We start from the raw sequence: 23,441 nt of genomic DNA on the forward strand, positions 1-23,441 counted from the left end.
CAACGGCGTGTAACGTCTACCAATGCGCTTTTGGCCAGCATGGTTGTCAACGGCCTAAACCCTTCTTAAGCTACAAGTACCTTAATTATACCGGCAGACCTCCCGATACGATTGGATACTGATATCGTATCGGAAAATGTAGTGACGGTCTAGTCAGCCTTCAAATCCTTTTTTTTATGTTGTGTTTTTAAAACTTATAAAATTAGACATCACCTTGGAGTAGCCTTGGGGTCACGTGACAGGGGCGATAATTCAATTTCCAAAAACCCAAAATAAAATGTGAACATCTGCAACATATTTGGTAGGTAGGAAGGTAGGTACATGCGTCAAGAAATATCGACTTTTCCAACTAATTTTATAGGAATTGTAACTTCGTCTGCGATTGATTATGATAAATTATGAACTTCAGTACTGAACGCTAGATGGCACTGAAGTAGCAACATGTTGGTATTTGTTGACAAACAATTTTTTATTTGTTTAAAAAAATTTTTTTTTTTTATTTATTTATTTATTATTTATGTACCATAAATTGTGATTGTGAACATAAGATACATGAAGTGTACAAAGGAAAGCTTATCTCTATAAGAGATCTCTTCCAGCTACCCCAGGATGTGAGTAAGAAGATTTAATTGTGGTATAGGTCAAATAAAGGTACAATATATTTCATAACTACTAAGTATATTTAATATATCTAAATAATAACAAAATTCTACATACTAATACAATAACATTCGAATATACTATATATACAAAATACATAAAAATAATATAATAAATATTTATATAATATATATATAAATATATATATAATATTTTTCATAAACACTATCCTATCTTACTTCTAATAAGAGTTTAAAGACGATCGGATGAGTAGTTTTTGCGTGAAAGCGTAACAAACATCCCTGTCACATTCATAAATATCTAATATTAGTATCCTTACTAATCATCATCATCATGTCAACCAATCGACGTCCACTGCTGGACGTAGGTCTTTTGTAGGGAGTTCCACAATACACGGTCCTGGGCCGCTTGCCTCCAGCGGCTCCCAGCAACTCGCCTGATGTCATCTGTCCACCTCGTTGGGGGCCGACCTACGCTACGTTTACCGGTCCGGGTTTGCCATTCCAGTACCTTAAGACAACGACGTCCATCGGTTCTTCGAGCTATGTGCCCTGCCCATTGCCACCTCAGCTTCGCGACTCGCGGAGCTATATCGGTAACTCTAGTTCTTCTTGTTATCCAACTCGGATGGACAGCGTTCCGGAAACTTTGTGACATCTTGTCGTCAAAAATCCCTCAGTGCCTGAAGACTATAGTCCTCGAACAATGCGTGATGCCAGTGATGACTTACGGATCTGAGTAAGGACTAGAAAACCTATGACACTAGAGAATGTCCACGAGTGTTTTGGGATAAAAAAGAGATAGCATAATAGGTTAAAAGAAACAAAATTGCTTGATAATTTGAAAGCTAGCGGACTTACGTAGCGACGGTTTTTTATATACCTAATTATTATTTCATTAATGTTTTCCTGCTTGGAAAAACAAATAAATAAACAACCAAAAAAAAAAACATCACAATCACCCCAGCCGTTAAAGAGTTAGGTGACGTAGATGCCGAAGACAAATAGATTTTGCTAGGTATCTAGGTACTTAACTACTATCGCACATAAAATCATCTATATCTGAAGAATATCTTGAAGGTGTGCATGTGGGGTGTAGATTATCCGCAACAACTTTCACAGTTAAGTGTTTGTTTAAATGGTAATATCATTGTGATAAAATTAATAAAATGATGACGTATTTAATGCCAGCACTTGAGAGCTTTAATGCAGATACCTTCTCAGTGATAAGAAATATACAAATAAACAAGACAATAGTGAAATTCATGAATATCTATAGTGAATTTTCGCACTATCGGCCACCAAGGAGTGCGAGGTTTTATAAACGACATAAAAAAGAACCTATTATTTCACCCCCATAGCGCCGGAGTAAAAATCATCAGATAAACAATTATTATTTTCAAAAAATGTATGAGAAGATTTTGTTTTAATAACCGCATGAGCTTATACTTATACATTACCATCAACCGATAGACTTCTAATGCTGGACTCATGCTTTTTGTATGGATTTCCAAACTACAGCGTCTTGTGCCGCTTGTGATTAGGGTACCTAGGTACATAATAATAAAGCTGAAGTGTCTTTTTAATCTCTGGAACCACTTGGATTTGAAAAAATCTTGCAGCCCAGCTCTTGAGACGGCCAAAATTTTTTTTTGAGTGAAAAGTATCCTAAGTTACTTCTGATACCTCCAAGAATATGTGTACAAAGTTTCATGATGATCGGTTAAGTAGTTTTCGTGTGAAAGCGTAACAAACTTGCTTACATTCACATACCTAATATTGGGAGGATTGTACGTTGATGAAGTCACGAGCAACCGCTACGAGTAAGCTGGAGTAAGTAAACATATCAAGTAATAACTTGATATGGTTACTTACTCCAGCTTACTTACCCGCTTCGGAGCAACGTGGAGAGCCAAACCCCCTAATAACCACTAGGCAGATGTTATTCTAAACAGGGTATTATCTTAACAGATAGGTTTAAGGTAGGTTTACCTACATTATATAATATTTACTTTTCGTATAAAGTATGCACGACGCGGGTGTGACGACGGCTGTCACGTGAAAAAAACTGCGCTAATAATACGCATATAGTACCTACATATACACACATATAATATATACATATTATGTTACTAGGCAGGTGTTTATGGTTAGAATTGTACTCTGATATTACGCTGCCATTTTATTTTTTAGGCGAAACTAAAACAATAATGAGAGTAAATGCATACTTTCCATGTAAATGTAGGCTTGGATTTTGAAACACAATTTTTCAGTTAACTAGCACGGTTTATCTTCTTTATAAAATTTTTAGACCTCTTATTTACATTTATATGGGTGAATTTAACTACACTAGTTATTGAAAAAGAGTAACTGCTGAGTTTCTTGCTGAGCTTTCTCAATATTCCCCTTCAAAACCGATGGTAGAGTCACTACAAACAGACAGATTTGAATTTAAAAAGTGCTACTTGAATTAAATTAATTGTGAATTTGACTTTATGGGGTGAATAACTTGGTTTGCTGGGTTGACCCTCTTCCACGCGGTAACAGAAACAGATTGACGTTGTTGGTTGCATAGAGACCGTTCATGTACTGGAGATAGTCTAGGATAGATAATTCCAGAAAATATACTGAACAAAAAACCGCATCGGTTTTTCTTATTCCGACCTATTACCTACATATCTATTCTTTTTCTTGCCTTTATAAAACGTCTTCTATAACTAAACTTGTAGACGGACTTGGTGTTTTACGACCGGGATTGGGAACATCCTGTTGTTTTTCCGTCAGGGATTAAAAAAACTCCACGTTAAAATGCCAATAGGTGTGACTAATGTTAACATTATGGGTGCCAATATGACTTGTGTTTTTTTTACATACAGCGGTTTTGTGCCAATATGCGTCTTTTCAGTTTACTACTCTTGATTTGGGTTGATCTGAACTCCTCAGGTGTCACTGAGATCGATGTGTAAGTTTGTTTTTGTATTAACGATAGGCCAGCGCTTGTCGACAATCATACCTGTTAGAAAGCAATGATTAGGTCTAGGTTGGAGCACGCTTGCCTGGAAAAAGCCTATTCACTCTTGCCTTGAAGGTACTCAAATTATACGTGTCAGGAAACCCAGTTGCCGGGAGGGCGTTCCATATCCTAGCGTTACGTATCAGAAACGAGGCTAAAAAACGTAAATATGCATAAATGTTCAGTTTTATATATATATATATTTACTTTTACGCAAAATCGGCTACTAGCAATAAAAGTACTTCACTATTACTGAGAAAATCAGGGTTATGCAGAAGTCGTCTTTCATCTGATTGACCCACACAACACTCAGTATAAAGGTCCGAGCCCTCACAGGAGTCAACCTCAGGTCAATTGGGCTCGACAACTCGGGTAATGGGGGACCATTACCCGAGTTGTCGAGCCCAACCCTTCATTGTGGTTATCATCTGAAAACATCCGCAAAAGAAAAAAAGTAACGCTGCTGTAGTATTGGTAAGACTGATTGTTTAATTGCATGGACCATTTGTTATAGCTTATTGCAAACAAACGAATCTTATTGCAGTAAGTACTTAGCGAAAACTCAGACGTGAGTGGAAAGTCGTAGTGCAAAACCAAGCTCAATATACTTTGCCAGTTTCAAGTAGCTAAGTTGTAAGTACCTTCATATTTCTGTGCCAAATTCAAAATTCAAAATTCAAAATTCAAAATTCATTTATTTCAAGTAGGCCTAATATAAGCACTTTTGAAACGTCAAGTATGCATGTTTGTGTGACTCTACCACCGGTTCGGAAAGCAGATTCTACCGAGAAGAGCCGGCAAGAAACTCAGTAGTTGCTCTTTTCCAACATCAACATTTACAATCATTTTGCTATCTTGCGGGAGATGAGAGCGAGGCTGGCTGCTTCCATTCTACCTTGTCATTGAGGAATTCATCAAATGTATAGTAACCTCGCTGTACTAGATGCGTTTTTACACATTTTTTAAATGTATGCATTGGTAGGTCAAGAATTTCCTTAGGAATCATGTTGTAAAAGCGTATACTCAACCCCACAAAGGAGTTCTGCACCTTTCGCAGACGATATGCAGATATCACTAATTTATGACCGTTTCTGGTAAGTCGATTGTTAATTTCAGCTTTTGATTTATAAAGAGTAATATTTTGCCTCACAAAGACTATATTATTATAAATGTATTGCGAAGCTACTGTAAGAATACCTATTTCTTTAAATTTTTCACGAAGCGATTCGCGTGATCCAAGTTTATATATTGATCGTACGGCTCTTTTCTGTAGTATAAATATACTTTCAATATCTGCAGCTTTTCCCCACAGCAAGATCCCATAGGACATAATACTGTGAAAGTATGCGAAATAAACAAGCCTAGCTGTTTCAACATCGGTAAGCTGTCTAATTTTCCTGATTGCATATGCAGCTGAGCTGAGTTTACTCGCTAGGCTTTCTATATGGGTACCCCACTGTAGTTTACAATCTAAGGTCACTCCTAGAAAAACAGTGGAGTTTTCTATTTTAAGTGTTTCTCCATTTATTATGATGTTTTTATCAATTTTTTTTACGTTAGGCAAAACAAATTCCAAACACTTGGTTTTTTTTGCATTTAAAAGTAAGTTATTAACAGTAAACCAGTCTGACACATGTGACAAAGCACGGTTTACGTCGTCAAAATTATCTTTGTTTCTATCAGTCTTAAAAATGAGAGATGTATCATCTGCGAACAGTACAATCTCACAAGTGCCCCTGACATGGTGTGGCAGATCATTTATATACACCAGAAACAATAAGGGACCCAAAATTGAGCCTTGTGGGACACCCATTAAGGCAGATGATCCCTTAGACTTTATGTCTTTTACGCATACCCTTTGAACTCTATCACTTAGATAAGAGGCAATTAAATTGAGTGCAACGTTTTTGATGCCATAGTGGCTTAGTTTTAATAACAACGTTTTGTGTTCAACGCAATCGAATGCTTTGGACAGATCACAGAAAACACCAATGGCATTCTGCGAACGTTCCCAGGCATCGTAAATATGCTTTATGAGTCTTGCGCCTGCATCCGTTGTACTACGACCTTTAGTGAAGCCGTACTGCTCCGGATGAAGTAAGTTATTTACATTAAAATGATTTAAAAGTTGATAAAGTATAATTTTTTCAAAGACCTTACTAAGAGTTGGCAAGATTGAAATAGGCCTGTAATTGTTAAGGTCATTTTTATGACCGGATTTAAAAAGGGGTATTAATTTACTACATTTCATTAGGTTCGGAAAAATACCCATATCAACACATTCATTAAAAATTACGGCTAGATAAGGGGCAATAACGTCAATAATGTTAGAAATGACCATCACCGACATACCCCACAGATCACCGGTTTTTTTCAACTTTAATAACCTGAAATTCTTTACAATATCTTTTGCAGATATATGTTTAAAATTAAATAAAACATTGCACTCTTTAACATTATCTCTCAATATACGCTGAGCTGCTATTGGTGAAGAGCTTAGAGAATCTGTTAACAAAATGGGAACATTCTGAAAGAAGTTTTCGAAAGTATTAGCAACCTCCCTGTCAGACGTCACTTTATTGTTATCAACAATAAGTTCAAAATCCACATCACGAGATTTAGTTTTTCCTGACTCGTAATTAACTATTTTCCAGGTTGTTTGTACTTTGTTATCAGATTTCATTATACTATATTTAATGTGTAGCGATTTCGCATTAGTGCAAACATTCTTAAATATTTTAGAGTATTTTTTTACGTGTTCTACGAAAGTTGGAGTATGATTAAATTGTTTTTCATCATACAGCTCATACAACTTCTCCCTACTTTTATATATACCTACAGTAGCCCAGTCACTAAATTTTAATTTATTACTGACATTGATGTGCTTAAAGTTGAATACTCTATTAAATTCGTTGTTTATAGTATTAAATAGTGCACTATAAAGACTGTCCGGATGAAAATGTTCGCACGCAATACCAGGGATTTTCGCAGAAATTTCACGTTTGAATCGCAATAATTTAGTCTTAGTTATTGGCCTACACTTTATAATTTGTCTGCTTTTATTGATAGTATTTAAAACAGTAATAAGTTGACCACAATGATCTGACCTTAAATTATTAATTATTCTTTTATCTAAAATGTCACAATTGAAAAAAATATTATCTAAGCAGGATGCTGAAGTTGCAGTTACTCTAGTAGGTTCACTAAAAGTGTGACACAAATTAAAACATTTAAATAAGTTAAGCAATCTAGCAGTTGTTGCATTTTCTAGTAAAATTGTGGGGGCGAATAATCAAACAAACAGACTCACCTTCAGATTTTATTTATTAAGTATGGATAGTTCAGGTACATGTCGCCTCGCTAAGGGCCTTCGATTGTCCAGTGCGAAGAATTTTAAAGGAATTTTGGCGACAAAATTTAAGGAAGTACAAAACACAGGTTAGAGGTAAAAAGCGTCAAAAATAACGACAATTTATTCTGTTAAGTATAATTTGTGAACAAATGAAAAAATCGGTAATTAGTACCCTAATATTTTCTTTACTCTAATCCTATCAAGAAAATCCTTATTAATATTCAATCTGTCTGCGAATGATAGTGATAATTTTTTACAGGTTGTATCCTAAAATGATCTTGTAGATAGATTTTCTATTTTTATCTTTTCGAAGATTTCGTCTAGAAATTGTATGTTTATAATATTTTACCATAGCAATTTGCAAGTAGCGAAACATGTTCTATCAATTTGATAGATATCATGAGATTAGGTAACTATGTGATAATCAGATTATCGATGGAAAGTAATCGCTGGAATAAATCGAGTTTTACAAATAAGAGTATTTGGGATGATTATTTTTTTTCGGTGGGTTCTTACACTTTTAATTTGAAATATTTTTTATTAATATACTGCTTACCTATTAGACATTATGAACATTCTATATTTCATAACGGATCTGAAATATCATCTGTCACTTTGTCGTATATATTAAAATGGGGGGAAAATTTATAGAGATATCGAATAATATATATTATAATAAAGTCTTTATTTCCGACCGGGATCCATAATTTAATTAAAACTGAAAACCTATATCTCTGCATATAAATAAAAGCATTTATTGGGTACTAATAAATAATTATTTATGAATTACAAATCCTTTCTTATTGCGTATTACATATTAATAAAAAATACACCTTGCTTGCACTTTTAAGTACTTATTAACTTTTAAATTATATTAAAAAAAAAAAATTGAGATTAAAATTAAGTAGAATATATTTAGATGCTTAAGTAATGTAAGAAAATGAAAACCAATGATCGTAGACTACGTTAAAATAGCTGTTTACTTTTTAAACACACCCACAAAATGAGTGCGTATTATGTGATTTATTTATAGACTACTGTCAGGCGCATGAGACACGTGAACGCTCGCCTTTGCTTCTCGTTGGCGGGAAACCGTCTGTGAAAAGTCGCTAATGTGCTTTCGCACTAAGTAGTCTGTGCGAAAATCATGCATATATGGAGGAAGACTTGCATATATCACCAGTACATACTGAACAGTCGAGGAGGGAACACGTGCACTGTGTTACAAAATGCACGAAAAAATACGCGCGTAACTTTTAGTGATTTAAATAAAAAAATAAGTGATCTAACTATGTGATATATTACTTAATTCTTTTTTATATCTTAAGTAAATAACTACTGTGATATATTGTGGTGGACTTTAATATTCTGATAGTTATTAATAAATTAAATTAAAAATGGCCAGTGAAAAGTGAGTACCTACCTAATTTAGTTAAGATTTTCATTCATATTTTATATTTATAATAAATATATATATTTCTTTAAGGGGTCTTTGGGGTGAAAGGGTGTTTTAATGACATTTTGGGAGATTGAATAGCTTATCGGTAATATATATTTCATAACATAAAGTAAGCTTTTGGGAGGTTGCACCAGATTTAGAAACGTTGCTACCGTTCGAATAGCATGTTAAGGAGATTTTATATGTTTTACAAAACTTCAATATTAGGGTAGGTTCCTTTACCTTTAGATATAACATTATGAAAACAAAAATTGGTCTACAATGTAGGTTAGCACGATACTGGGATGGCAATTGGGATTTTAGGTTGTTTGCTCCGTCCTTATCAATGTAAACAAACAGCACGAATCACGATATTAACGTTTGACTGCTTTACATATAACATGTGATATTTAGTTATCATTAAAAATAAATATTTACGAGTACCTTTCTTACGAGTTAAGCACTTATTTCACATTTTTTTAACAGGACGTAAGAAATTGAATAATCTAAACCTACTTTACTATACTTTACCATAAAATATTCGAAAAGATAATAGTTTATTTTTATGCTTGAACTCGCTAATCTCAGGCATGACAAATCTGAATTAGATTTATTTGTTTTTGCTTTATTATTATATAAAATAATGCGTTCATGCGTCTGTCAGTTAATCATATAGTCATATATACAAAGCTATACTAAAAGTTGACAGAATCTTGTAACAAAGTATTAAGAATTAAAAAAAAATGCAATAAACCGTCAATTATAGCAAATAAACCGTCAAAATATTTTAATCGTAACGCATCTGCACTTCAAAGTAACGACTTCCATTCTATCTTGAGCTGCCTTTGAACCGGTGGTAGAGTCACTACAAACAGACTGATTTGACGTTTCAAAATTGCTTATAAACTATATATACTTGAAAGAAATGAATTAAGATTTTTTTGGAGCGCGTTATAACGATCTAAGTCTACCTAGTGGTTAAAAACACTTCATACAACACGCAGTGATACCTGATCGGGTCGGATTTAGACCTGTACATTTCCCCCGTGCCTTGTAGGGCAATTTACACTGACGTTCCCAGGAATCATCAATATCACCTGATAAAGTCAAGAGTAGCAGCAGATAGGTTGAGTTTTCGCTCCTGAGTTTCCAAAGCAAGAAATGAGATTGAGAGAACTCAAACTATCAATGGTCTTTGTAGTTCTTTGTAGCAAACATATTTCTGTATAAATAGTTATCCTTTTTACTCGGTAGAAAAAGAAAAAGTAGTAGAGGTACGTAAAGTAATAATTCTATAAGTAACTAAGTTTATAATCATAATTTAGAATGATATTTTCTCCAAGTGTAGGTTAAAAGTATAAAAAGGCAAGTTTTTATACCGCTATCGATTCTAGTTATGTCACGATTAATATAAAAGAAGCATTAAACAATAATTAAATTATGACCATAAAATACTGCAATATTTATCATTAAATACCACCACTTACCTCAGCATTTTATTATTATTTTATTTTACTAAATTAAACAAACATTATGCATGCCCTTTTGCAAGCATAACTGGTACTTCGCATATAAATGTTTGTTGATATTAGCAAATAGACATACATTTGTATAGATTACAGTCTAGTCTAGTCTAGGTATAATTTACATTTGCTGCATACGTTATAGATAAGAGTAGAATTATTATTATAGTTGTTAGTATAGAGTTGTTCTAAAAGTAAGAAACTTCTCTGTATAAAGGAAACGAGACCAAAAAATCTGTCTCGTTGATTTAATAAGCATGGTCAGCTCGGTTTAGTTGTGAGGATAGCGGAGGCCTGGGTTCGATTCCTGGGTAATTGCTCGAGCCAATAAATAATTGTGAATTGTAAAAGCAAAAGTGTACTGAATTCATTATCAACGAGGCAGTTGTTTAGATAAGACTTAATAGTCTATACAATTGATGAATTTCTTAAAGACGTTAGGTTGCTTGGTAGCACCCAGCTCCGCTTCCATCTTTCACAAGATAGGAAAATTATAGTAAAATTGGAAACGGAAAAGCCTTTTATAGTGTTGTTTATATCCAATACCGGGCTTTTGAGTTTCTTGCCGGCTTCTCCGTAGAGTCTGCCTTCAAAACCGGTGATACAGTCACGACAGACGATTCAAAAGTGCTTATAGGGTAAGCCTACTTGGAATTAATGAATTTTGAATTTGAATTTTAAAACTATTTGGGAAGGTTTGGTTCTTAATCGTATAACTGTATTCATAATAATGAAAAACTGGTTCTACAACTATTTTTGAGTGAGTACAAAACCTGCACAAATTGTTCGAAATACGCAGTGTCAACCATAGCATCAGCTGTTAACATTTAAGCTTAAAATGGGTCACGGATTACTATGGCAACAGCAAAAAGGTTATGGCCCTAGATAATATTAAAACAATAATGTACGCATACGTTCAAATGTGTGTACAAACACGTGTAAATGTGAAGTCAAGTCTTGACTATTTGTTAGGGTTGTCATTTTTTTACGTTTCAATAGAACAGCCACACTTATTATATTCACTTATTATATTCATCCATCACCATTATGGATGCTATGGCAATGAGAGTACTACTAAGTTAGCAGTAGTACTTAGTAGAGCTCATAGAGGGAGGTTCTACTGCCACGTTTATTTCTGCAGCCAAGCAGTATTGTGGAGTTTCGGTAAGATTAAAAAGTAAAATTAAAAATTCATTTATTTCAAATAGGCCTAATATAAGCACTTTTGAAACGTCAAGTCTGTCTGTTTGTAGGGACTCTACCACCAGTTCGGAAGGCAGATTCTACCGAGAAGAAGCCGGCAAGAAGGCTGAGTTTCTTGTGTGTAAGGGCGTGGTTGCTTGTGTTGTTAAGGCACTACGCCTTTTGTTTGCACTGGGAAGAACTTTATATATACCTTGGGTGCCCTGCGAAGTTTTGCTCTGTTTTTAAGTGATGGGTTTCTTACCATGAAGTGTATGCCAATTATTACTATATTAAAAGACTCATTCATCATTTTACTCTATATAGTCTCTACCAATGCCCAGACTAATAAATAGTTTATTTAAAAACTAGATTTGTAAGGTTTTATTCGGAACGACCGCTATACCGGTTTGTATTGAATATACTATCACAATGACGTGGAATCCAAATATATATCCAAGAAACAGGCTATTCACAATCGTTTTTACCTATAGGCAAAGTATTTTGGGATTTGACAGAGAGCTTCTTGTCAAAAGTATAATATGCGAGCGACCTTCGTTTCGCTCACGTAAAGTTATTTCAGTTTTTTTTTTGATATTGTTCGTCTGACGTACTTTTTATTTCTGTATTTTTATTTCTGTGTTTATCTTTCTTTTTTTACTTTATTAGTTTTGATCGTTCATTCATTCTTTCTTTTTGTTACTTTATATATAAAGACCGGCTGAAAACCAGTGCTGCACGTTTAAATACAACCAATTCTTTTGTCACACATTTGATCCATTTAATAATCAAGAAAAATCATTTATATAACCACACATTTGTGTACAAAAGTAAAAGATTACGAAAATACAGGATTATTAAATAATCTTTATTAATTTTATGATTATTAATATCCATTATTAATTTTAGGATTATTAATAGTCCTAAATCTACGTAGTCTTATAAGTTTGTACACAAATGTGTGACAATAAAGGTCATTTTAGTTTCTTTCTTGAAGATGTGGAACTACAGTTTACACTCCCACTTATGCCTACATCCAAAAGCCCAAAAAATTGTGCAGAATTAATCATTAGCTAGCTGATTGCAACTCTTTAAAATGATTTGTACAGTTTTATTTAAAAATTGTTGGTAAACGGGTGTGAATCGCCAATGTTTACCTTATTGATAAACCGAATACATAACTTAAATTTATATAAAAGCCGTAGTGTAAATAAACTCATTATTTTATATGGTTCGCAATAAAGGCCATTATCACACCGCTTCCTCGCTTATCGCTGTGATGTATTTATAATGCAGATATTGTGTGGGGTTTGTACTCTTTGGGCATGTCATTCACGCTAAATAGAGAACAAAAGTACTATTAGCTGCAGTAGGTATTCAGATTTATATTTCGCGTAGGGATATACCTAGTGGCTTGCGCTTCACACCTGCACAAAAGCATTGCTTAAAAAGTTTGTATAACTTATAAAGGGAAAGGATTTTTTCAATTTTATGCCTTCTTACTTCTTTCGAGAGAGAGAGAGAGAGAGATGCATCTCTCTCTTTCTCTCTCTCTCTCTGTGATGAAAAACCCTGTGCACGCCACTGGATACACCTACTTATGTGCGTTATTTGATGGTCGACCAACAGGGTTATTCTGTATCTCAGTCGACAACAAATTTAGTTGACATAAACTCAGTTTGAAACTTACGTTTCAGAATGCAAAATATGAATTTTACAGGTTATTTTGGTGAAAATTTTCCACAGTGGCTAGCTAAATAATGTATCAACTGATATACAGAACCGGCCCGCGGGTTGTGGTAGTACTTGAGACAGTTAGCTTTAAGGAGATCATATGAAAATATCACTTCAGGGGACTAGCTTTTAGGTGAAGATGAGAAACCTAAATTATGAAAGAATGATATCCCCTATCCCCCTTATACAAATTTCGAGTAACAAAGACGCTACTAAGTCTGCCTTTTTAAAAACCTGTGGCAACCATCTGTTTATCTACTATAAAAAGAACTCCTGTTTTTTCAATAGGATGGAACATTTCTAAATTTTAAGAATTCACAATTTACATTCGAAATCTGTACAGTGTTGAAAAGAAGCAGAGTTTAGCTCACGGAATTCCATTGTATATCTGTACAGTGGTTTAGGCGTAAAAACGTTACAGAATAACATAGCTACGTCCGAATTCATAATATTATTATGAAATTGGGAAGAAAGCATCGATGCGTTAGCAAAAATACCAAATACCAAATACTCAACAGTACAGATATACATTGGAATTCCGTAAAGGAAACTCTGCTTCTATCCAACACTGTACAGATTTCGAATGTTGATTTTTTCACAGATGAGTCTCAGAGACAGTATATAATGTACCTCTAACTCCTGTGAAGTATTATTCCGGTTTTAAAGTACATGTTTTTCAGACTACGGCTTAAACCGTTATTCTGAGAGCAGTTCTGTCTTTAGGTACCTTGTCGATAAGGGTGATGATGAATCCGTTAATAATCCTTGCCTAGGCAGAATAAGAACTTAATAATACTCTAAAGTACAAACTTATTAGAATGGTTCGCCCTATGAGTTTAGAAACGCGAAATGTTCTCTACCTTACCTATGAGCTTTATTAAAAAAGGCACAGAGAGACGGACAGATACAGGTGTTTCCTTTTTTAAATTATATAACTACAGCACCATGTTTATGAATTTATTTGATTATCTCTAAAATATAATTTTTATTAATACATAACTATAACCTAAAATAAACTATTTAAAAACTAAATAAAATCTAAAACGTCCTCGAAACCACCGCAGCGAGGCACAGTTCCTAAGATGCTGGCAGCATTTCCCCTCTGGATGGCCAAACTAATTCGTTGGCCAAGGTAACTGCCCGCTCTAGGATCACCGGTAGACTCGATAACCCTTTTCGATAATTCTTTGAAAAGGGCTCTTGCCTCCGGACCCCACGGTCCCAAAGTCTCTACACCAAAAGGCACAAAAATGAAGCTGCTATCCAGGTTTTCATATTTACGCCTCTTGGCCTGCTCGGCACTGGAAGCAGCCGCACCTACCATTGACGAAGTGGCCTGGATGTGTGATGCAGCTAGGGTATCAACACAAGTTGCATCCCACAGAAGTGACCTTCCAAGCCTCCAAGGTATGAGCGTCATACCATCAGGTCTCTTGCCATCGCTCCGCGCCAAACCAATAGGTTCTAATACAGCTGGTACGTGAGCGGTAGCTAGAGAACGTCGGATGATGTCGTTGATGGTGCTATGGCGAGAGAAGCGACCAGCGCTTCTTGAACAGGAGAGTCCATGGTGACCGTAGGTGTCAACGCTGTCACCGCAGTGGCATCGATGAGGCTGAATTATAGAGGCGCCAAGCCTAAGACCAATCACCACCGATAGAGTGGTGTGGTCTAACATAGTGCCCAGGTTAGCTGAAGGGAGAGCATGTAGCCAGTAGCCGGACTCCTTAGCAGAGAGAGCGAGAAGACGAGCACGGTCTCTTTTAGATGGCATTTGGTCTAAAAGTGTGTCAAAAGTTTTTTTGCAAATAATGTCGTCCCACTGTCTCTGTGAAGAAAAAGAAACCGGCAAAATACTGGGACTAAGAGCAGACCAACTATTTCTTGCCTCTGCCAAGTACGATACTTCTATGGAACCCTTCTATGGAATTGGATATAATTTTTTGAAAAAGAGTGTGTGTACTGTACACAGAGGAAAGAAAAGCTGGCAGCGAAACACTTGAAATTTTGCGAATTCCAAGACCGCCATACCCTATCGGAAGTGAGGCCTGGGTCCATGCCTGATTACTTATGGGACAATTTAAAATATTAACAAGAATATCTTTTATAAAAGTATCCAATTTTTCCATTAAAAAATTAAATCTCCAAAGAGGTGAGCATCTAAGAAAATACGTAAATTTTGGAACAAATAAACAAAAGCGAATAATAGTTAGAGCCATATGTGGATTAATTTCGAAAAGACGATCGGAAGTGTTGCTAAATTGGGAAATTAAATCGTCAATAAACTGTGGGACTGACGTTTCCAGTATAGGTGCCCCTAGGAGACGAAGTGATTTATCATTTAAAACTTTGATGCCGGGAGCCAAGTTATTAAATTGTTCTAAAATGTGCTGTTTCGATTCATCCGAAAATGAATTTGGAATAAATATTTAACATTTATCAAAGTTAAGCTGTAAGCCAATCAGTTCAAATTTTGATATGATACTCTTAAGATCGTCCAAAACTGTGTTCACTTTGCCACCTAAGGTCCCATCATCTAAATACCAGATATTAAATTTTGAATTTATAGTTGAAATTATAGGATGTATAGCTAGACTAAAAATAGCGGGACCAAGGGGATCACCCTGCTGGCAGCCGACGGCGGAGCTCAAAACGTTGTTTTTATAAACTAGCCTCGAAGGATTCTGGTAACACTGTGCTAAATATGGGAACAACTGTGGTAATTTATTTACAACTTCTGAGAGGAGGACTCCGCGATCCACCGAGTTGAAAGCATTTTTAACGTCAATTTTCAGAAGCACTTCCTCCTGGGAGTTAAGGAGAAATGTACGAGTAGCATGTACAGCTGCTTCACACCCCCCCTTAACTCCGAAACCTAACTGTATTGGGTCAAAAGTTGATGAAATAGAAGGTAGAATTTTTTTACAGCAAATTTTGGAAACGATGCGACGGATTGTTGAACCTACTGCTATGGGACGGATACCACCATCTTTTTTCCTTAAGGCACATAAATTTGCGCCATAAAGTGTAGAGGTTATCTCTTCAGGTACTCGTCCAGATAGCATCAGATTCACCAGATTAGTGATGGATTTCAGGAGGGCTCCATCCGTATCCACGTTTGTACCACAAACTAAATCTTTAAAATTTTGTGGAGACAAACCATCAAGTCCCGCGGCGGAGCCACTTCTGAAAGCCGCCAGAGCTCCCAGCACATCGTTTGTAGTGGCCTGAAAAAATGAAGTGCTTAACGGTGCGTCCGGAAAGGATAAATTAGGAGATGGGGATGAATGTTTTGAGCGCAGTGCTTCCAGAGTCTCCGGTGTATCAGGGGCAATAGTGTCACTTGAGAACAAAAGACGAGCTGCTCCCTTAAGGTCTCCATCGCCTATTTTATTTTCAATCAGTTTATTTAAATTAAAATTGTGGTTTAAAGTGGAATGTGATGGTATACTAAATAATTCGAAGCTACTACTAGTGACCGTGGAGTCATTTTTAAGACAATTATTTTTAATTTTTTGAGTAAGTGAAAGGTTTTTGTCCTTGTCTGCGTGGAGAGTACGGTACGCGAACGTGAGCAAGAGTTCCCAACTACGGATGGTGTTATGGGTGATGACGTTATCTATAGTTTTTTTGAGGGATGATAATACCGAATGGCGTGAACCTCGTGGAATACGTCTGATTAATGGTATTGAATTTTTAAAGTTGCTTAATGATTCCCATAAGGGGCAAACAGGTATATTTAATGATTGCGAGTTACTTGAAAGGACAGGAATTGCTGAAGAATCTGATGATCTATGAACTCTACCTATGTGAATGTTTAAACCTTTTCTGTTTTTAAAATAACGGCTCTCTGAACACCGGTCACAGCGTACGTTTTCAAGTGGCATATTACCCCGGCAACTAACTCAATCTGGGACAGTTCGCATGGCGCCTCGGTAACAAAATAATATATATTATACCTACTAAAAATACAAATAATAGTAATAAAAAATCACTAACAAATTTCACAACAATCACAAACACACAAAATCCGCGCAGATTGATTGTACACGCCTTCGGATCCAGTTCTCCTTACTGCTGACTGGGAATTTACTGGATTGGCAAGGTAAATAAACAAAACTCCTGAATCACTTGATTACAAATTGAAAATTTGATCTCGGTTGAATCTAATTACTCCTAATATCGCCTTGGCTGTGAAATGTAATATATACTCGTAACTATATTGATACGTAATCCAATGTTTTAATAAAGATCTTCTATGAAATTCGACGGTATTACAAAACTCTTCTATGATTTTTGTATCGTTTTAAAATATTTAAATTAAATAATAAATTTGCAGAAAATTTTTCATGACGTTGACGTTGACGTTTTTTCAATATTTAAAAATAAAATTTTTCGAAGTATATTCAATATTTCGATAAAATATTTTGGTGAACTGGGACGATAATAATAATTGATAAAACTTATTTTAATTGGAAAGGCGCTAATTATTTAGGCTATAATAATTTGTTAACGCAGCGATAGATAAGTCCAATCTAATTAATTTTTACCGCTTAAAATATGTTCTCTATAAAAGAAAGTTTATGTATTTTTTCATGTTTATTTTCCATGTTTATTGTTTCAATTCTGTACCTTATAGTCAAAATAAAAAAATAGATAATCCCATAAGGGTCATGGTAGAATGGCAAATGCAATTAATGAGAGACATATGCATTGAGGCGGCTGTACCCTGGCGTTTTTGAAATCTGAGCATCTTTCGAAATGCTGCCCTACATTCGTAAGTAGGGCCTAACGCTGAACGTTACGCCCTACTTATGAATGTAAATAATGCGATAACTCCTAAGAACCGTAACTCATAACTCACGAATCGGCTTAAAGTGCAAGGTCTTGTTTCTTGGCTTATCGCCAGTCCAGACGTTGCCGCCGCTCGGTCAATGTCTCTTGTATTATTTGAGAGTATGTTTTCGGAATTCGGTGTTCCGGATTTGTTTTAGTACTTCTTCAAGACAAAGCCGACTTGCGCACGAAATAACTCATGAGGTTGAGTAGGTAAACGCTTTTATCTACTCCCAAACTTTAAATCTCCTATAAAATATTCTGAAACAGTTAGTTTATTGCCATCAAAACAACCAATTTCCTAACAAACATAATATTATCCAAACGCATGATGTAATGTTGTACTGAATTTCATAACACTCCTTTTCCAATCCCACATTAGTTCACATCCACAGGAGTTCGACTACACTTTCGAGGGGCCGAGTTCAAACCCCAGCACGCACCTCAATTTTTCAAAGTTATGTGCGTTTTATATAACTAAAATATCACTTGCTTCAACGGTAAAGGAAAACATCGTGAGGAAACCTGTATGACTGCGAGTTTTCTCCATAATGTTCTCAAAGGTGGTTGGAGTCCACCAATATGCACTGGGCCAGCGTGGTGAACTACGGCCTTAACCCCTTCTCATTGTGGGAGGAAACCCGTGCCCTGTAGTGGGCCGGTAATGGGTTGATATTATGATGGTGATGATGATTCGTGTTTTAATACCGCTTATTATACAACAGTTGCATAAATAACTATTATACCGATTTCGATTCGATTTTCGGATGGACACTTGCCTATAACTACCTGAGGGGTTGCTACGGCGTCACCGGGGGAGTGGGGAGAGCGTGAAAGCTCGCCATGAGAAGAGCCCCAGTGCTCGACGACATCGGGGGGAACTATTATACCATGATACCGAAGGTAATATTAGAGTTACCTTTTGCATTCGTTTAAACACGGTATCAAAACATATTTAATACATCTAGGTTACCTTCTGTACAATTGATGAAATTCTTAATGACAAGGTTGCTTGTAAGCAGGCCGCTCCGCTTTCATCTTACACAGGACAGAAAAATGATGGTTAAATTGTATAACTGTGTTAAGAAAGGAGCAACTGCTGAGTTTTTTGTGGGCTTCTTCTTGGTACATTCAAACAGCCGATTGGCGTAGTGGACAAACCCTGAATTCTGAGCCCAAGGCCGTGGGTTCGATTCCCACAACTGGAAAATCTTTGTGTGATGAACATGAATGTATTTCAGTGTCTGGGTCTTCATATGTATATAAAAGTATCTATTATATCATTCATAAAAATATTCATCAGTCATCTTAGTACCCACAACACAAGATGCGTGGATTGTCGTAGTATATTTATTTATTACTAGCTATCCCCGCGAATTTTATTTCGCCTTTATATTTTTACATCACAATGTCTTAAAACTCATCTTACTCCGGATTAATGTAACTCTCTAACAGTCACATCAATCGTTCTACGTTTATAGACAGCATGACGTGCGCTGTCAGTTGTGTTTTATTACTAATGAACTGCTAAATAATGTTTTGATTTGAAATAAAAAAATTCTGATTAATATTATATTTAATACTTATTATCCTAATCCGGACTAACAGGAATTAAACGAATCAAAAATAATGAAAATCGGTCCATCCGTTCTCAAGTTATAAATGGTGTAACTAACACGACTTTGTTTTATAAATATAGATTATTAAAACTGAAAAAAACTGAAAAATTTTAGAAAAAGTTATGTTTTTTTTCTGGTTGGTATAGCAACTGATGAATTTAGTGATAAAGTGGCCTAAGCTTAAAATAAATAAAATGTCTCTTAACTTCAAGAAAAAAAGTTTTATTAAAGGTAGCTGGGAAGACGAGAGGCGTGTCCCATCTTTGCCGTGCGTATTAAAAATAAGGAAACAATGCCACTCTTATTTATTACGTGCATATCCGTACAATGTGTTGCTACTTAAATAAGGTTTTTTCTGGAAATGAAGAGACATCTTACTACTACTGCTTAGGCGTCATCATAACTTCGTCTATCCCGTGGGATAGCAGCAATACACTTAATAACTTTTCCAGTAATTTTTCAGTTGATGGGACATAATATATTCAAATTCAAATTAAAAATTAATTTATTTCAAGTTTTTTTTAAGCACTTTTGGAACATCGAGTATGTATGTTTGTAGTGACTCTACCACCGGTTCGAAAAGCAGATTCTACCGAGAAGAGCCGGCAAGAAACTCAGTAGTTGCTCTTTTAGAACATCAACATTTACAATAATTTTTCTATCTTGCGGGTGATGAGAGCGAAGCTGGCTGCTTCCAATCTACCTTGTCATTATATTATAAACTAACTACCTGTTGCCCGCGACTTCGTCTGCGTTTGATTTTGTTTTTTGATGTGGCATTAAGTTTAGTTGTAGATCTAAAAAAATTTAAAGTATTCAGTATAGCTAAGCCTTAAATGAGGGGTTTGCTGCTGTCCGCTGAGGAGTTCTGTCTCCAACTACAGTTTGGGCAAAATTAAACACATGTTATAACCTCTACAGTACAAAAATAATTATTTAAATCGGTTATAATTTGTCGGAGTTATGGTGTAAAATCGTCAAAAACTCATCCTCTCTCCCAAAGGAACCGTGCTTAATGTCGGGATTAAAAGTATCTTATAAATATGTGTACAAAGTTTCATGAGGATCAGTTAAGTATTTTTGCGTGAAAGCGTAACAAACAAACTTACATTGACATTTATAATATTAGTAGGGGGATAGGGATAGGGATATACTCCAAGTGTGTAGGTACTGATGATAATTAGCACGTGTAAATGACGTTGATTGATTTGCCATTTCCCTTTTCACAAATCTGACAACACCTCCTCAAGGTCGGAAACTAAAATATAAATGACCTCTTGAAAGACAATCCAGAAGTGTTTGTTTTAAAGTTAAACAAACCAACGTGGGTTTGTTGGATTAGTGGCACGTTTGACTACAGAATTCGAAGTACTAGTTTTGATCACCGGAGCTGTTCTAAAAGTGAGGTGTTATGTCTTTTCCTTATCATCACATCAAGCCATTACCGGACCAATACAGTGCACGGGTCTGCTCTCAGAATGTGAAAGGCCGTAGTCTACCACGCTGGTCAAATGCGGATTGGTAGACTTCACACACCGTTGAGATTATGGAGAACTTTTTATAATAATAATAATAATAAATAATAAAGTTTTTTTTATTTGAGGTATATAAACCCATATATCAGCTTTTATATACAAAGAAATCTATAATTAAATGTATACATTAAAACTTACATCTAACTGAAATAGTTAATAAACTTATTTCAGATGTCATAGGTTCTTATTTTATTTTTTGTTCCAGTCTCGATGAACAGACAGCCAATAGTCTGAAATAGAACTCGGCATACCCTCACAGACGACCCTAAGTACTCTATTTTTATACATTTAAAATGCATACAAAAAAATTCGGAACCGACAGGATTTGAAACTGCGACCCTCGGGCAATCGCGGCCTGAGCGCTTTCACCAAGAAATTAGTATATGCCTTTCACATCAGTCTTATAGCGACTGTAGCGTCATCTAGTAGGAAACGTTGCAGTTTCGATCTACTTTTTTAAAGGTCCATATTACAATGAGACACGTTCGAAACAAGAGATGACACATTTTTATATTTTTATATTTTTAATTTTAGTGTTTTTACTTGAAGGAATTGTCAATTTTTATAAATTTAAAATGCATATAAATTTTTTCGGAACCGACAGAATTTGAACCTGCGACGACTCTCGGGCAAACGCGGCCTGAGCGCTTTTACCAATTAAGCTACGGCTCTCCTACCGTCGATGCCGAAATTAGTATATGCCTTTCACATCAGTCTTATAGCGACTGTAGCGTCATCTAGTAGGAAACGTTGCAGTTTCGTTCTACTTTTTCAAAGGTCCATATTACAATGAGACACGTTTGAACGTTATGGAGAACTCTCAGGCATGCAGGTTTCCTTACGAACTTTCCTTCACCGTTAAAGCAAGTGATATTAAATTGCTCAAAAAAATAAATGTTTTTTCCTACCAGCACAGAATAAGAACATTGGCGCTGAAACACGTGCCTCGGAGTGCCCAGTTAAGCCATCGTTCTCGGTTATTATCACTAATTGGGGATTAAAATCATTAGCCCACCATCCCGTAATGAAACAGCATGGATAGTTAAAGCTGTAATTCCTTTCTCCCATGAGAAAGGAGACCTGTGCGTTGTGGAAGGTTAATAAGCTGAAGATGATGAGTGCTATAATGCATCAGGCATTTTATTTACTAGACAAACATAAATTTATAGACTGATAAACACACAACCTCTTGTATGTGTGCGCAGTGGGGTAAGAGTAATTTCCGAAATTATTTCAGAATTGTAGTTAGTGTGGTGACTTATGGCTCTGAAACGTGGTGCCTAACTATGGGTCTCATAAGAAGGCTTAGAGTCACTCAAGCGATGGAAAGAGCGATGCTTGAAGCATTTAATCAAGAACATACAGAATCCTCATTCAACAGTTATTGTATGTGACATTGTGTCCAAAAACAGTAAAACGCACCGAGAACGTGCCACTTTACACCCGCAGAATGTTGCTATCTCACAAACTATTTCTGCTAAATGGTATAAAGTGCGTAACGTAAACGTCCGTTTGTTCGAGAAACACTACTAAAGTAGGGTGGTATTTGCTTCAATATTAGTCGTATGCACGGTTTCTGTATGTTCTTAATGTTGTGGCTGTGAGTATCTCTACGTGATCACATTACTAATCAGGCAATCTGTAGAACAACCCGAGCAACTGACGTGGCCCAACGAGTCGCGAAGCTAAAGTGGCAATGGGCGGGGCTATTACCTTGGAGATCTCATGGAAGTTGGGGTCCAAAGGTGCTGGAATGACGACCTCGCACCGGTAAACGCAGCGTTGGTAGAACCCCGAAGAGTTTGCGAGTCGCAGGGAACTGAGCCCAAGCAGCACAAGACCGTAGAATTAGGAACCCCCTACAAAAGACCCATGTCCAGGTGTGGCCGTCCATTGGTTGTATTTTTTTTTTATTTAATTACCAATTGCATTCATATCTTAATTATTACGTTGAGATCTCCTTTCAAGCATATAATAATCCACCAGCGAGACCAGGAGGTCTCGCTCTTCTGTAACAAAATGTGTACATAAATTAAGCAAACTATATATTATTTAGAAATCATTTATTGTAACATATGATGATGATTATGAATGTGAGTGTGTGTGTGACTGTAAGATGATGATTATGAGTGTGAGTGAGTGAGTAGATATAAAATGGTAGCTAGGTACCAATTAAAATGTTTACGTCATGTAAATATCTACTAGTGAATAGCATGTAAGCTAGTAAAACTATTCTAAATAGGAAATCTTAAATACCATTATGCGACTGGTTTTATACGCGCTCGAGTGAGTGCCAAGTGTCCACATACGAGTAGGTCGGTGGTACCATTCGGAATTAGGAATTATCACGAAATAACCACGTGGCGAACGTATTTTTAGATATGGCGAAGATGAAACGTGCTCTTACTATTATCAGATAAGCAGTAGCGTGCATACAGCGCATGCACAGGGTATGCAGATGATATAGAATGAAGAAAATCTCCAGTAAGAGTTATAAATACTTAAGGATAAGCTTTTTATAACTCTATAACTTACAATGCCGAAAATCTTACTTATAATAGTTTGTAGACCTCAAAACCACGACATGCA

General features: G+C 35.8%; 1 protein-coding gene across 1 annotated transcript in view; it reads left to right on the plus strand.

The window, feature by feature from the left end:
* Nucleotides 1-8,146: 8,146 nt before the first annotated feature.
* Nucleotides 8,147-23,441, plus strand: part of LOC120625679 (facilitated trehalose transporter Tret1-like) — a 51,225-nt gene continuing 35,930 nt past the window's right edge. The window contains exon 1 of the mRNA XM_039892799.1: nucleotides 8,147-8,396. Coding sequence (XP_039748733.1) covers nucleotides 8,383-8,396 — 14 coding nt within the window. The 5' untranslated portion in view covers nucleotides 8,147-8,382. The remainder of the gene's footprint in view (nucleotides 8,397-23,441) is intronic.

Source organism: Pararge aegeria, chromosome 8 (assembly GCF_905163445.1).
Source record: "Pararge aegeria chromosome 8, ilParAegt1.1, whole genome shotgun sequence".
NCBI classification, from domain to species: Eukaryota; Metazoa; Arthropoda; class Insecta; order Lepidoptera; family Nymphalidae; genus Pararge; species Pararge aegeria.